Source organism: Lycium ferocissimum, chromosome 5 (genome assembly GCF_029784015.1).
Source record: "Lycium ferocissimum isolate CSIRO_LF1 chromosome 5, AGI_CSIRO_Lferr_CH_V1, whole genome shotgun sequence".
NCBI classification, from domain to species: Eukaryota; Viridiplantae; Streptophyta; class Magnoliopsida; order Solanales; family Solanaceae; genus Lycium; species Lycium ferocissimum.
Window position 1 is genome coordinate 73,889,908 of NC_081346.1, and position 17,019 is coordinate 73,906,926.

The 17,019-nt window shown below is 32.5% G+C and overlaps 1 protein-coding gene and 1 non-coding gene across 3 annotated transcripts; one reads left to right on the top strand and one right to left on the bottom strand.

The window, feature by feature from the left end:
* The first annotated feature begins 9,221 nt into the window (after window positions 1-9,221).
* On the top strand, window positions 9,222-9,302 carry TRNAL-AAG (transfer RNA leucine (anticodon AAG)). Its single transcript has one exon. It is a non-coding gene; the product is annotated as a tRNA-Leu (tRNA).
* A 2,022-nt stretch (window positions 9,303-11,324) lies between these two features.
* On the bottom strand, window positions 11,325-14,711 carry LOC132057419 (gamma-tubulin complex component 3-like). Of its 2 annotated transcripts, XM_059450017.1 has the most exons (3): window positions 14,075-14,711; window positions 12,033-13,972; window positions 11,325-11,691 (listed from the first exon to the last, which is right to left on the bottom strand). In XM_059450017.1, the coding sequence occupies exons 1-3, from the start codon at window positions 14,597-14,599 to the stop codon at window positions 11,379-11,381; spliced, it is 2,778 nt and encodes a 925-aa protein (XP_059306000.1). In that variant the 5' UTR covers window positions 14,600-14,711; the 3' UTR covers window positions 11,325-11,378. The 2 variants fall into 2 exon arrangements, with proteins under 2 accessions (XP_059306000.1, XP_059305999.1); XM_059450016.1 differs by having other exon boundaries at window positions 12,033-14,710.
* Between the last annotated feature and the right edge of the window lie 2,308 nt (window positions 14,712-17,019).

The following is a 17,019-nucleotide window of genomic DNA, read 5'->3' on the forward strand; positions in this document are numbered from 1 at the left end:
TAACCACTAGCATGCCAGAATGTTAAATATCTAAAACCAGGAGTATAGATTCTATGCAAATGAGAATGCTTTGGGCATACTAAATAAGTTTACATTGAAAAGTAAAAAAAAATATATATATATATATATATATATAGGAGTTTAGATTCTATGCATTAAAAGTATAAAATATTTATACAATTAAATCTCTTTATTATTATAAAATACTTACAAGTAATTTTTTATGATAGTGTCACCTAGTGACATGATAAAATAGTAGCAAACATGTTAAAAAATTCAGCGAAAATTATCGACACATAAAGAGAAAGGAAAAACAGTAGGTGATCTTTTTTTCCTTTGATACTTTCTATAAAGAAAATTAATGATAAGTGATACATGATATTAATATTTACCAATTGGCGCTTTTTTATAATCTATTCTATGTAAGTGTTTTAGTATCTATTTTAGGTTCTGAGGTATCGAAAGGTCAATTTTTCTTTGAAGTAGACAAGTGCTGTAATGTTAGAGTGGATCAAAATATCAAGATGCAATCCACCAGCTTCAAGTATTTGTTCCCATCATGTTTGTGCATTTATAAAAGAAATTTCTTATGAATATAAGTGATATTTCTTTTAGCATCAAACTTTGTTTAATAAAAAGGCTTCTTTTAATGTTTAGGAGTAATATTTATGGTTGTTTAATCTGTTACACTAATGTATTTACCACTTTAAATTGAAATCAAATGAGGAATTGTGAGTTTGAGAGTACACAAGTGTCAGTACCTCTATACTAGTATAATGGAACATTTAAGTGGCTAAAATTTTTGCTATCTTTTAAATAATATTTGCGTAAAATAATATTTTCGAATATCATTTTTATCTGTATAAAACTACACCAGTAATAGTTCCAAATCGGCAAAACACCATGTAATAAGAGAATCATGTGAACACTTGCAGGGGCCATAGTAACAGTGGTCCATATTATGGGTTTAATTTTAATAAACAAACAAAATATATTGGGTCTTTCTGCAACAAAAATGAAACACCACAAGTAGTAAAAGTAATTACAAAATAATGGTCAAATTTTCACTGTGGTAATTACAGAAAGTGAGTCAACTATTCAAACCTTTGGACTAAAGGCCATGGCCGGCCAACGTTGTTTTCAACAAAACCAACTCAATCTTGTTCAGGCAAATTCAAGATTTTAAGTTTATGATATTTGAACTTATAACAGAATTTAAAGTTTGTCTCAAGTCGTACATAATATATATATAGATTTACTCAATGTTTAATGCAACGTGTAGGCATTTGTGTGTTCGAACTTATGGTTATGTCATCTTTGTTTGTAAAAATCATTAAAATTTCTTAAATAATAGACTATATTTATAAAAATATATAAAAATATTAAAGATTAAAATTATAAAATTTAAATTGCTTGCTGACTTTCTTTGAATATGACCATATTCAGCATCCCATCATTATTTTTCTTTATGCATTGATTTTTTTTAATTTTCCACATTCAGATTGAGTCTTGCTGGTTCCAAGGTCATCGTAATGGTCGAATGATCATAGTTCAAAACACACAGTGTCACGTGTCTTCGAATTTTCCCAGTCCTTGTTTTCATATTAACTACACAAGAATATAATATATATTGTATAACTTACACTCCTTTCTCTTAGTTAAAAACCATCATATTTTATATATAGTGATTTATTAACTCCAATACCATCTTTGTTTTGGTTTTTATTACTTAACTCATCTTGAGAAGTATAGACTATATCCAAACCATATAAAAATATTTGGGAGGTATGCTTGCTGACTTTCTAACCACTAGCATGCCAGAATGTTAAAATATTCTATTTTTCATGAACAAGTAATTTTGCATTAAAAGTATAAAGTATTTATACAATATCTCTTTATTATTATAAAATAATTACAAGTAATTTTTTATGATTAGTGTCATTTAGTAACCTGATAAAAAAGTAACAAACATGTTAAAAAATTCAGCGGCGGGAAAAACAGTAGGTGATCTTTTTATTTGTCAAGCCATAAAACAATAGTTACCTATAGCGGATTAGTCGGTTCGTAGCCGTAATACTAGTGTCGAATTAGTCAAAGTGCACAAAAACTGATGCTGACACCACATTTATAAAAGAAACGGTAACAAGCATATTATGAAAAATAAATTACATTAATAGGAGTAATATAAGAATCTTTACACTAATGTATTTACCACTTAAATCAAATGAGGAATTGTGAGTTTGAGAGTACACAAGTGTCAGTACCTCTATACTAGTATAATGGAACATTTAAGTGGCTAAAATTGGTGCTATCTGCGTCATTTCCACTCTCTGTATAAAACTACACTAGTAATAGTTCCATCTGCAAAACACTATGTTAAGTTAAAACTTGAACACGTTAGCCTGCAGCTAATGGCATATACAATGTCATCCATTTTCATCAAAATTGTAAAGACCTTTAGAAGGATATAATGATAAATTACCCCAAGATATTTGTGTGTAATGAGTGTGTGCATGTCTAAATATAAAATCCTAGTAGAAAAAAAAATAAAAAAATTTTGGATATCCAAAAAAAAAAAAAATAAAAAATTATTTGATCTTCGATAATGCAGAACCATGCTCACCTCAAAAGTGGTTCAGTAGCTTTAGGGTGTCATGTGTCACATGTAAGAGCCTTGAATGGCAATTTGCCAAACTTAAAAGTTGCAAGATGTAATAAAGTTCATTTTTTGTTTGTTAGGTCAACGTACATAAAAATAGTAATGGGAGAAGAAACAGTTCTAATCCCAAGTTGGTATTACTAGTACTTGTCCATTGTTGAAGCTAGTGCCTAAATTTGTGTAAACTTCATTACACTGTAGGTGAACTTCAAGCTTTGACTTTCTTGAGAAGAGCTACCCCATTTTTAAAAACGTAATTGTAATATCGAGAAACACATAATTAAACAGAAGAAGTACTAGTATATAAAACAAACAAGTCCTTGGTATTGTCATAAATCAATAAGACCAAAGGTATATACATATATATCCTTCAGACAAATTAAAAGAACACGAACCTTTTTAAAAGTACTTGCCCAAAGTCCAACGTAGGACCATGCATGAATAATTTAGAAGAGCCGTACGAACTCTATCTTCTAACTTAAGATAAGAAACACCACTAATTTTCGGCATCTAGCCGGTTAAAATTAAAATATCGGATACAAATAAATTTTTATCACTGGAGATAATTCGTGTACAAAAAATAATAGAATCACGCATCAATTCAAAATAAGTCAGATTGTTTAAAAGACATAATTGTAATATCGAGAAACACATAGTTAAAAAGTAGTATTGCAGTATATGAATAAAGTATAACTTGTGTCTTATATAAATCGTGTCATTTTGACAATGTTATATACAATGATATATATCCTTCAGATCAAATTAAAAGAACACGAACCGTTTTTCAATTATATTACACTATATATATATATCAAACATTTCAGCATTAAAAAAAATATCTAGACAAACGGTTGACTGTATAATCCTTGTGTAATTTAAATATTTAATTCGTTTGATTCGTTTTCATTATGGAAATTGAATTGGCCGGCCTTCATCTCCATCAATGGAGAAAACATGATCTTCCCTGCTTTCACTTTCATGCAGTACATTCAACCGTGTTTATGACTCAGCAAATTTAATTAAACTTTTATAGGACAATGTGAAAGGACCTCTTGAAGCTCCCATATATTCCAAATAAATTTGTATTTGAATTATAATGCTTCATTGTGCACGTGATAATGAGTGATCTAACTCACAGCAGAAGCTAAGGCAAGCACATAATAGCAAGGTTTTCCTCTTTTATTAGTACAACTTTTAAATTCTCCTTAATTTTGATTAATTATGCTTAAACTTTAATGGCAATTTAATTAACTTACTACCATATTAGCTATCTTATTGTGTAATAAAAATAGAGTTTATGTTTTATATATGTACTAACTATACTAATAGTGTAAAACAGTGACGAACAAGGATTTTCACTAAGGGTCAAAGTTAAAAGATAAAGATGTAAACACATAAAGAAATCAAGGGAATTCAACATATAGTGCTATATATATACATAATTTGTTTTATATTTATCTAAATAATGTAATTTTTAAGAGAGGCACCCCTTAGCTTGGATAAAAGTGGTTCAGCCACTAGTGTAAAGAATTTTACGCTATATATAAGGTTAAGTTGACTTACAAAAACATGTAATTTTTCATATCAAGCCTGACACGATAACCTAAAAAATGTATATATGAACGTGATTATATATTTCTATCAGAGTTTTATCTTATAGGAAATAGGGAAGTCTCAAATTGGTAAATTAATTTTTACTCCACGAGATTTGACTGCAAACATTTTGCTTGTGGGTTTGGTTGTTAGATTGTAACTATTTGCTTGGAAGTGTTTCATTTGTCAAGGAAAGGAAAGGAATTTGCAAAAAAAGTATCAACATGACTAGGCGCGGAAATTAGGAATTACTAGTACCTATATAACAATAGCATGATGGATTCTTTTTGTTTGTTGAATTTAAGTCATATACACATGGAAATTGTAATCTCTGCCTGTGGGTTTGTTTAACAATAGCGGTTTTAAAGGATGGATTTTTTTTTTTTATTGTTGAATTTAAGTTATATATGCAAAAATTAGGATGTGGCCACTAGTGTGAGTTTGTTGAACTTAAATGGAATAGCGAAAATTTATATATCCGACTCCAATTTATTCGGAACTGAGACTTAATTGTTATTGACTAAAAATATATAAATAATTTTTTGTATCATCACTACAATTTAAACACTATTTTTCTAGTTACTATAGCAAGTTTGCAATGAAAATTTACATATTATTGCAAATAAGTGTCGTATAATAAGTTCAAAGTTAAAAAAAATTGTCCATGTGTTTGTTATTACTGAAAAAATATATATATATAAAAACCAAATAGTGATTTGGTATTTTTCGTATCACTACGATTTAACCACTATTTTTTTTATTATATAGGAATTTAGCAAAAAAATTTTGAGTTTTTTAATATTTTTTTTGCAAATAGTATTATGGGACATATTATAAAAAAGTCTAAGCACTATCAGTGCAAATAATTTAAATTCTATGTTTTATTTAATTTAATACTACTAATTACTAGATTATATGAATTGAGTTTAGTGTCATCAAATCAACGGTTACCTCATCAACTTTAGAAATATTTTCCAAAGTCAAAAAGTAAGACCCCTTTATTCATGCGAAAATTACAAAACAATACAATACTGATAGGTCTTCCTGTTAATTTTTTATGTGGACAGTGTGACTGGTCTTTTCTAAAACCTTATTTATCATATGGAGTCGACATATATAACGCTAATGTGCTAAGGACAAGAAAATAACTGTTCTAAAGTTTGAAAATAAGAAATGCTTTTGAAGATTAAGAGACAAGACAAAGGGTGTCCCATTCTTTTCACACCACAAATGCCTTATCAAACGATACGTACATTAATTTAGTTCCCTTTTATATTAAGAAGAAAACATAGAAAATACATTCTGTTCCTAATGGAAAAGAAGATAAAATTCAAGTGGCGTAGTCAAAGTGTACTACTATTTCAAAGGATATATTCTCATTGACCATAGCCTTTAAAACCAATGGTTTTTGAGTACTGTTCTAAAATTATCTCAACTTTGTGCCTGAAAGTTTGTGTCCAGAAATATTTAGGAATGTGACGACCCAATTCAACGACACGTATTATTTGCCTAACAAGACTTTATAAATTTTACTGTTCCTTGGTCTATAAGATTATATATCGGCTCAAAAGCATGTACACCATACGAATTTGTGTTCGCTGTCTTACGTAACATTTCAATTTAATTTTTTGATGTATATTTGCTGAAGTTATCATATATGTCCCTTCTTCAGAAGTTTGCTACGTTAGAAGCATGTAAGTCCTAATTCTCTTTGACCCATCTTAAACAATCCGTCCTCTGTCATGGGCGTCATAAACACCAATCCTTAGGAATTCAGCGTGACCATTAAGGTTTGCCCACCATCGTACTACGAGAGTCTGGCTATGATATCATTATTTGTGACTGCCCATTAATGTTACGGCACGTATTGTCCGCTTTGGCCCAACAAACCTTATAGAATTGTCCCTAGGGCCACCAACATCGAGTTCAAAATTATGTTTATTGTGTGAACTTGTGTCTTATATAATACTTTATTCTAGCCTTCATTAATATATATGTTGGATTGTGCACCCTAATATTTCGGAAGGCATGTCATTTTCTGCCCTAGAAACATCCGATACGCCATGACCATCATCAGCCCACCCTTCTTCATGGGCATCTCAGAGAACTCATGACATATTTAGATAATACAAATATCATATATATTCCTAGATTTTGGAATATATATAGCAACTCATAGTTGAAGTAGATTTTTCATATCTCCCTTATATTTACATACTATATAGATTGATCTATATGTAAATCCTTTTTTATTGTCATTTTACTTTGCATAATGCTAGCCTAAGATGAATCTTAATTGAAGAAATATGGTCAGCGAGAAAGTCACAATCTTTTATGTTGGATCACAATTTGAACATCTTAACACGTTAATTTTTTTCCCTGAATCGCAATTTGAACATCTTAACACGTCATAATCTTTTATCCTGAATTGCAATTTGAACATCTTAACGAGTCGTAATCTCTTGTCCTGAATCACAATTTGGACATCTTAAATCTTTCAACTTCTAAATAATTACTCAATTCTACACCATGGAAAATTAGAGTTTAATCAATATTCTATTTACTTCAAAATGCCTATATAGAGACAATACAAGAATGATCCTTAAAATTAGAGCCACAACAAGGAAAGACTATAGAAGAGGGCAAGGGTAACCAAGGTTGCCTCCATTATCGAAAAGGATGTTACATATACAAAATCTTTTATAAATAGAAATCTTTAATTAAATAGATCTTTTCAAAGAGTTATTGTCTGAATTATTTGACCATATACAGAAGTATGTGAAACACATTAGTGACATGTGTTGTAACGTCCACATGCATGAAAATGAAAGGCAATATAGGAACTTTGGAGCTTCATTTATAATTCAAGGAAATCACTTTCATGCCATGGGAAGAAATATTTTATGAATTAATGAGTATTTACAAATACCAGGATTGATGAAATTTGAGAATTTATTAAGATTCTGGTCGGGTAATTGCTGCCAGAAAGGTTTCCCCTGTCCCATACAATCTCTCTTTGTAGGATTCATAGAGTCGAGTTTATCCTTAAGGTTCGATATATGAATTAATTAAGGGGGTGTTATATGTGACATAGAGTATTCTAAATAATATAAAAATGAGGAAAATATTTTGAAATGGTGATTAAAAATTCGATATACTTAATATTCATGTAAATATATATCGTCACCAAAAATTCGACCACCTTTGGATCTGTAATTGTAGCAATACAAGTCAAGAATGGAAATACATAAACAAAGAAAATACTTACTCATATAATGTTTTTGCTTAACCAGTGAATACATGACACTTTAATTTTACAAATTACACAGACCTAGCTTTATTGCCTAACCTTATTCGATTAATATACAATTTCATATCAATTTATCTTATTGTAATAAATTTATATAATTTGATATAAACTCAAAACATGAGTAAGTTATTCTCTTTATATAATGCGTGAAACTTATAAACAACAAAAATGTTGGTTCTGTATTATCCTTGAAAATTTCAAATGAAAGACCAATATTATTGATGCAATCTTATCTAACAATGAGGTCATATATATGTCACACGAGCCCAAGAATTTGTTAACTATTTCAAGAAATTTGTAAGTTCAACATGTTCTCTATGAATTTCATTTTCATTTCTAGTTTCATCTAGTTTTATACAACTACTTCTGATGTTGACTACATCATTACGTATAGGACTTTGATCAGAGTTCAACTAGTAGCACTAAAATCATATATTATGGTCCATATGGTAAACATTTTAGAATATCTTGAATTATTTATACATACAATAAATACAATTATTTTTCTTTATGGTTTGAGAGAAATTCAGTGGTAATTAGCCTAACTCCTGTGAATTTAGCTTTATAGATAAGAGAAAATGATGATGACTCCAAAATGGAGATTTGGCTTTCTCATGATTAACTTCCATATGCAGTGGAGTGGTCAATGCTGGCACAATTAGGAGGTATTCCAAGTTTTTTATGTATCATCATTACACAAATTGGAGAAATCCCCCCCACCACACACACACACACAAAAAAAAAAAAAAAGAAGAAGAAGAAGAAGAAGAAGAAACTCCTTGTATACCAACTTTGATGAAGTGTCATTGTTCTTATCAATCTTTGGTGCTTCTGGATAAGCTTTAAATAGTCGTTGATTCTGTTAGTGTCTCTCATGGTTGATGCTGAAATTGAATAATTTAATTACCAAAAAGTTACATAAAAATAATAGGGATTATCAACTAATTTCATTGTTCATCTGTCACTACATAGCTTGTAATCAATATTTTTTTTTTAGAATTCGCCGCTAATTCATTATTAATAGGATTAACAACAATTTTTTACTATTTAGCGATAATATTGTCAGTCACTATTTTTTTTGTAGTGCTTGTACTAAGAATTTAATGATTATAACCTACGCTTCTAGATTTAATTTTTCTATATCTTCATACTATGCTTATTTATGTTATGAAAGAAAGATATGCATACGTGACATTAAATATTGACTAGTACTGCTTGATAGTTGATTTATATAAAAATAACTAAAGATATGTATTATGTGCCTCGCTATGTGATTACATTTAAATGAGAATTCTAATCGGCTTAAAGTCCTTTTGAGTCATTATGATTGTGATTGGAATGGATAGATGAAATAGTAATAATTCAAGCCCCTCTCAACTAAATTTTACCAATAAGAATTCTGTCGGAATCGTTAGTACTCTTTCATCCTTAATCGTAAGTAAGTCTTTCATCCTTAATCGGAAGTTTACCTTCAATGTGGTTCACCCCTGAACTCTCGTATGGATTTCCTTTTGTTAAGGAACGCTTTACCTTCAACGTGGTACTTTACGGCGTGAATCCAAACTTAATCAGGGCCCGAAAAGGATATCGTACATCGGGTGGAAAATTATTTCACTTTAGTATGTATAAGGAAACCTTATTCAGGAGAGCAACCAACAGGTTGAGATGGCCGAGTTGGTCTAAGGCGCCAGATTAAGGTTCTGGTCCGAAAGGGCGTGGGTTCAAATCCCACTCTCAACATACTTTTTATGTTTCTTTTGCAATTTCCAATTTTCTAAGTCCAAGTTTGGACCCATTCTGCAAAGTGATTGGCTTACCCTTTAGGCCCATAAATTCTGCCACGTAACCCAGTTCTACTTGAGTGGAGGCCCATTCACCAACTTGCTCTCAATTTCATTTTTTTTGGGCCGATTGTTCTTCATTTGGGGTGGTCTTTAATTTTTGTCCCTCAAATTGGTGGTCTTTAACTTTTGTCCTTCACTTAATATCCAAAATTTAAAGATCTCTCATTTTGAGGGGTAAAAATTAAAAAATTTCACAAGGCAGAAGGACAATTTGGAAATTGCCTAGTTCAAAATTCTGCCTTAAGGTCCATTCACCAACTTGCTCTCAATTTCATTTTTTTCTTTTGAGGTAGAGTTTGAAACTCTACCTGAAGCATGCAAAATTCTGCCTTGCCTTCAAAACTCTGCCTTAAGGCAGGATTTTGCCTTAAAATTTTACCTTAAGGTAGAGTTTGAAACTCTGCTTGAAGCATGCAAAACTATGCCTTGCGATTTTTGTTTAATTTTTGACTGAGTGGGGGTTCGAACCTGAAATTAAGGGGTTCTAACGAAGGGCAAATATTAAAGACCACCCAAAAATAAGGGCATTCCTGCGAATTGCCCTCTCAATTTCAGCTATTAAGCCATTCTCGATTTCCAAACTACAAATTTCTTTCGTTTAAATATTTAGGGCCTGTTTGGCCATGAAAATTTTTCACTTTTTTTCCGGAAAACGTTTTCACTTTATGAAAATCAACATTTGGCCATGGAAATTCCAAATGGAATTTGAAAAATACCAAAAAAACTTGTTTTCACTTTTTTCACTTTCAATATATTCAAACCACCAAATATTATTTGCAAAAGCTATAACCAAACACAACTCTATCTTCAACTCCAACTTCAACTCTAACTCCAAAATACCAAATAAAGTGAAAAATATTTGATTTTCATGGCCAAACGCTTACTTAGAGAATGTTTGAACTTTTTTTTTATTTTAAAAGATGTTTATTTTTCAAGAAGTAATAATATCACATAAAATGGATAGGGAGTATTCTTCAGACACGCCTACTCTCTCTATCTCTCTCTTGCATTTTAAATTAACCGCCTAATGTAAAGGATATTGCTTTAAAGCCTCAAATTAACAATTGAGAAGAAATCACCTAGTGTTTTCTATTTGCTGGGAAATGAACCTGAGATCTCATGATACTCAATCATTTCATTGACCACTAGACCACATCCTTGGTACATGGATGGAACCACATACAACCTAGAACTTATATATTTAATTGTTTCATTAAAAGTCTTCCTTCTCTGAAAGAAATGATTCATAGACTTATTTAGGTTTAGTTTGCTGCAAGTTCAGATATATAGTACGAAGTACAAACATATTCTTGTACCAGAACGAATCATCCATTCTTTCTGTTAGAAGTTGACAGATATTGCTTATATGTTTACATAAAAGAGATAAAACTAAAAAAATGTCCATTTCAACAAAAGCCATGGCAAATGAAGCAGCACACATCTTCTAATCACTAACACAGTACAAGCAATTGAAAAACGAAAAGCTGATTGGTTGGTCAATTTTTACCAATTGACGAACAAACACTATATTACAGATATACAAGCTTCAGGCCGCTTACTAATAGCAGCGAAAAAGAGCAAAAATAAATAAACAAATTGAACCCCCAAACAGACCTACAATGTCGCATGATGTTTAGTAACATCAATATACCCGTCTCCTCAATCAAGAATGCACCAACCAACACCCGTGTTGGAAAAGTGACGTAAACGGACAATGGAGAGAATTTGATGTGGAAAAACTATCGGGAAAATCCAAATGATGCGAGGAGATATAATGCCTAAAGCCAAACAATGACATCCAAACTCCTAAGGCCTGGGTTAGAGTGGCCAACAAGCGGTCTTCATCGTGTGCAAGGTGATGAAACATCTGTGATAGATGCTGGGTCGCAACTTCCTCCCTATAACTGTATGCAGGTGATGAAAGAGCAACTGCGAATTTGACTGCAAGTCAGAAAGTGTAACAGACCTGACGCTAGAAAAGCTTCCCTCTTGTAATTGGCTGTAACTGACTATAGAACTCAGTGAAGTTGAGCCTAAACATGAGAAACTTCAAATCAATGTGCTGCTGCACGGGCAACTGTGAAATGAACCCCTCAAAGATGGTTGCATAATCCTTTCCAATCGCGTCTATATCATTTCCCATATTTCTGAGAAATTCTCCAGCCCGTTGAGTTAAAGCCTTTCTGCCTTCACCAAGCCATGACCCTGGTTCTGAAGATTTATCATTTGATTTTCCCCGTGATTTGACTTTATCACGAGAGTTAATTGATGTTTCTGCAGTTGTCCTGTAATTTATGAGGAGATACAAGCTGTCACAAACATTAAACAAGAAAAAAAATCCAAATTTATAATACTCCCTCTGTTTCAATTTGTTTGTTTTAGTTTGACTCGACAAGGAGTTTAAAAAAATAAAGACAGACTTTTGAACCTTGTGGTCCTAAGCTAAAGATGTGCAATGTACCAAGACGCCCTTTGAATCTTCTGGTCTTAAATATGCCATGTAGGAAGTTGGGTGTAAAGAGTTACTAAATATAGAAAGTGGCATTCTTTTTAAACAGACTAGAAAGGTAACTAGGACATACAAATTGCAACAGGAGTATTAGAGATGGAGGGAAAAGATCAATACCTTGATTGCAGCTCATTAATGCCTTCATAGAGTCGATCTGCAAGACTTCGGTAGCGCAGTATTAGGTCAAATAAAACAAAGAGTGTCTTGTTAAGATCCTGAGAACGTTCTCCAAGCAAAGACTTCTCTAAAATTGAAAACAAATACTTTTCATGCGCTGCAAGAAGATCATCAAGGTCTTTAGATAATTCCATTTCTTTCACAAGATTAGACCATGAGACCTCCAAAACTTCAAACATGATGTAGTACTGCAAATTAGAAACAAAGTGATTCATCTCATCCCAAAGAACTTGACACTTTCTTGATGTCAAAATCAACTGCAACTTAACAGCTTGTGGCAACTTGGAGAAGAAATGGGAAGTGATACAATTTGGTTTCATTGTCTTCCAAGTACCAGTTAGCGCGTGTTCTACTCTTCTGAGCTTCCACAAAAAATTGAAAACTCTTATATATCTTGTCATTACGGACTCCGTAAAAACTGTATTCAAAGGAACACCTGCATCATATTCCAAAGAAAATACATCCCACCCTCTATCTCCAGTGTTATGTGGCATCATCTTAACCCTTAATCTAGCTCGTATATCACAACCATCATACTGAGCATTAGACGATGTGATAGCACTCTCCAATAAAGTTGCAAGCTTAAATGAGCTGATAGTATTAGCTGGCTCGGAAAGCTCGGGACCCACAATATCCATTAGATATTGTACAAAATCACCTTGACCAAGAAGTAAATAACGCTTAATGGCAAGACAATGTTCCTTGAGTTTGTACCTTTTGTGCATGAGTTCAAGTAAATGCTTATCAATTCTTTTTGCTGCTTCCGTTACCAAAGATCCAAGTGCATCAGTTTCGCCATAACCAAGACTTCCTCTTGTGGTCGTAGTTCCAACAGCTGTTGCTGCTTCTGTTGCAGCATCAGCCCAACCGCGATCATCACAACAAACTCTGAGAAAGTTGATTGACTTACCGGTTCTCAAAATCTGTTTGGCAAGAGATTGGGAAATAAAAGCAGGGAGCATGGCAGCATGAAGGCGGTAACCTTCTCTCCAAAGCGACTCGTCTTTTACAGGTTGACTCACAACGAAAAACTCAGAAAATATATCTTCGAGCTCTCCTTCAAGAACCCATCTCCTCACCATTTCAAAAAGAGGAGAACACACCCGACGCAATAACCTTTTCATGAAATCATTAACAAGTGGATCGCCATGCTGAGCATGCATGTGAATTGCACCAGCCATTGCTCCACCTTTTAAGCTCTTACAGTTATCAACTAAAACAGCCATCAATCTCATCTTCACAATTGGCTCAGCAAACCAAACCGACAATCTCCTTAAAGACATATAATTTCCTGAACATGAATCCGAACCCAACGGTATCGGATTCATCGCCTGCCCTTCGAGCACAGCCAACAGTTTATAGTATTCCGAAAGCTCATCTTGCAATGCAGCACAAAACGCTTGACCAACTGTGCCTACATCTTGAGCAGGGAACTGATTCATACTCTCTGAAATATACCCTTTAACTTTCCTAAACAACCATCCAAGCTCACAAAGCTTACTCACAACACTCCTCGTAGCCCTTGGAACTTTCATCCAATCAGGCAACACATATCCATCCGCTTTCTCATCATACTTTACATACTTCCCATCGATCCCTTGACAAGCATACAACACATCCCTCACTAAAACATCCTCCGATACCTCATTTTCTTCCTTCGACAAGTTCACAAACTCCTTATATGCCATATCACGCAAGTTCTCGGGATCCTTCGAAACCATCAAAACCCCTCCACTCCATCCCTTTCCTACTTCACTTTTACCCTTCAAAACCCTTGAATTATCGCTCACACTATTCAAATTCCGAAATTCATCACTCAAACTACCATCACTATAACCCTTATCCATTTTACCCAATTTACCCATTAAGCCCCTAGAATCCTTACTATTATCATTTTCGAGCCCCAAATTACGATTTTTCTGAAATTCATCACTAGACCCCTTCTCCATTTTACCAAATTTACCCATTAAGCCCCTAGAAACCTCACTATTATCATTTCTAACCCCCAAATCATCACTCAAATTACCCAATTTACCCACCAAACCCCTAAAATCCCTACTATTATCATTTCTGAACCCCAAATTACCCAATTCGGGCAAACCACCAGACAATGCAGACCCTAAAAACCCATTAGACTGATTTTTTTGTACTATTTTCCTATCTTCAGATACAGTTTTAAGCAAATAAAGCACAGCCCATTTGTTCCTAACACAACCCGGCCCGGTTTTCGATGAGAATTTCGTGTACACGTCAGCAAAAGTTAGGGCATCAGATGATTTACCTTGTGTAGCCAATTTGCGCTTAATTGACTCAACCATTGCGGATTCATCGACTGTAATTGAAGGTGTCATGTGACTTGAGAGTATTCGAATTGCGTAACGTAAGGATTGGTGAAATTGTTGATCTGAAATAGGGTTAGAGTTAGGGTTTAAGGAAGGGTTTAAGGAAAGTAAACGGTGGACTAATTCTTTGACTAGATCTAAGGCTCGTTGATCGCCGCCGTCCATGGTGGTTCTACGGCGGAGATGGAAGGGAAGTGAAGTGAGGATTTGGTGGAATATGCTGCCTAAACTAAAAGGAACTATTTTGGGGGAGGCTTTTTTTAGTTTTGATTTAATATGGGCGCGGGAAAATGAGGTTTCTTTTGTGTTTTTTGGGAAATTTTAATAATCAATTAGCATATAAAATTATATTTACGTAGTTATATTTTTAAACTACACCGCTGTATTATCAAAATGACTCATCTTTATTTCATTAAAAATGATTTTACAATACCATATATGACTTATGGCCTCCATTAGATTATGGTTGTGGGTGGGTAAGGTGTATGGATCGGGTTTTTTATTAATTTGGTATTTAAAATTGGGGTTTTTAATTGAACGACGTAGACCTCTAATTGGAGCCACGTGTCATAGTATTATAAAATTGACGTTAATGAAAAATGGCGTGAATGAGCCATTTTGTGATAAAATAAGTGATTGATGAGTGATATTTTTTACTATAGTTCGATGGCATAAATGAGCATTTCTTATAAGTCGATTGTTTTCAAATATAGAAAGTTAAATGGAGCATTTTCGATAGTTAGATGGCATATTTGAGCCTTTTCCGAAATTTCAATAATATACAATCTAGCATATACAATTATGTTTACGTAGTTATATTTTTAAATTATATCCCGTATAGTCACTTTTTTATAATACGGAGTATATAACTTTATAAATCTGGAGTAGTTAATGTATCAACCTTGTATAGAGTGTATATTAATGTATAAAAGGTGTTTATATCCAAGAAATTTCAATTGTATACAACACAATATACAAAAAAAATTCAATTATAGTGAGGGTACAAATATATAACAGGATTTTGAAGTGAGGGGTACAAACATGGGCTATTTCGGGTAATTTTACAAAAATAGGCTATTTCGGGTAATTTTACAAACATGGGCTAGTTCGGGTAATTATTTTTCCTAAATAGTCATAGAGGGTTATTTTCCCTAATATAAATCTTTTTGAAATCATGTAGCTCAATATACAATATTATATCTGGGAAAAAGCATTATGCACAATATATCAACCTTGTATATAGTGTATAAGAGGTGCTTATAGACAAATATGGGTTCAATCGGGTGTTTATACACAAAGTATGAGCTACGTGGCGTAAATAGTTTCAAAAAATAGACATAGAGAATAATTTTCCCTTTTTCTTCTAAAGGCATTGTTATTTTATTTGAAAAAATTATGCTCTATGTCTACTGGGAGAAAATTTACGCCACGTAGCCTATATTTTGAGTTTGTTACATGATTTAGCGCATATTTGTGTATAAACACCTTTTATACTGGGTTGATACATTATGTATAATGCTTTCCTCCAAATATAATGTTATATAATATCGTATAATGTTGTATAATATTGTATATGGAGCATGGTGTAATATTTTATGTTGGGATGTATATTTTTTAAAATTCCCCTTGTTATTTTGGAAATAAAGGAAATTTTTGGAAAACATGTATTTGGATTAGGGTGAAAATCATTTTCAACCCCAACTCTACTTTAAAAACTACCCACCCACCCACCCCCCTCCCCTTAAACTTTGAACAATAATCATTCTCCCCCTATATCCTAATTGACTTTTTAAAATTCTTATTTTACCCTTACATTATCAACTTGTCTTTTTTACTTTTACTTCTTTAAAATCATGATTTTTTTTTTTAATCTCTTTAATCTATGTAACAAATTTTATATAAAAAAAATAAATATTACTTTCGAGTTGGTGGACTAGATGTAGGGCTCATCGACGCCGTAGTCCCTGGTGGTTGTACGGTGGCCGGCGGCGGAGATGGTGAAGTGAAGTGAAGTCAGAAGTTGGTGAATATGCCTAAAAGAAATGCTTTTGGGAGTTCTTTTTGGTTTTTTTAATTTTGATTTAATATGGGCGCGGAATTGAGATTTTTTTTCTCGTTTTCTGTTGTTGCACTTTTTTGTGAAAAATATTGATTTTTCTAAAGACGTTGATTTTCAAAGGGGGTATATCGAAAACAGTCTCTCTACCCCCACACAAAAATAGGATTAAGGTCAGCCTACATCACTCTCCGCAAACCCTATTTGTAAAATATATTGAGTATGTTGTTGTTGTTGTTGTTGTTGTTGCGGCTAAAGGCATTTTTATTTGGGATAAAATAATTTTTTTGGGATATTTTTCTTTTGATTTATTGAATGAAAATCCTATTTTGATCTTAATGTTAAAAAAATAATTGAAATAGTTGTGGAACTTTTGCATAGATTAAGCTAACATTATTTCGAACTTCAAGATTTTATTTTTGTACAATAAGAAGTTACATTTATGATTCCATTCATTTCAATTTATATATCGATGTCTGTATGGAAAGAAACAAGCATTCGATACAAAAAGGATTATGTTAAGTCTATC

What these genes read in the sequence shown, in the direction of transcription:
- LOC132057419 (XM_059450016.1), bottom strand. Translation starts at nt 14,599, where the DNA reads ATGGACGGCGGCGATCAACGAGCCTTAGATCTAGTCAAAGAATTAGTC. An exon ending in ATTAATGAGCTGCAATCAAG is followed by an intron (nt 11,692 to 12,032) that starts GTATTGATCTTT and finishes CATAAATTACAG; the next exon opens with GACAACTGCAGAAACATCAA.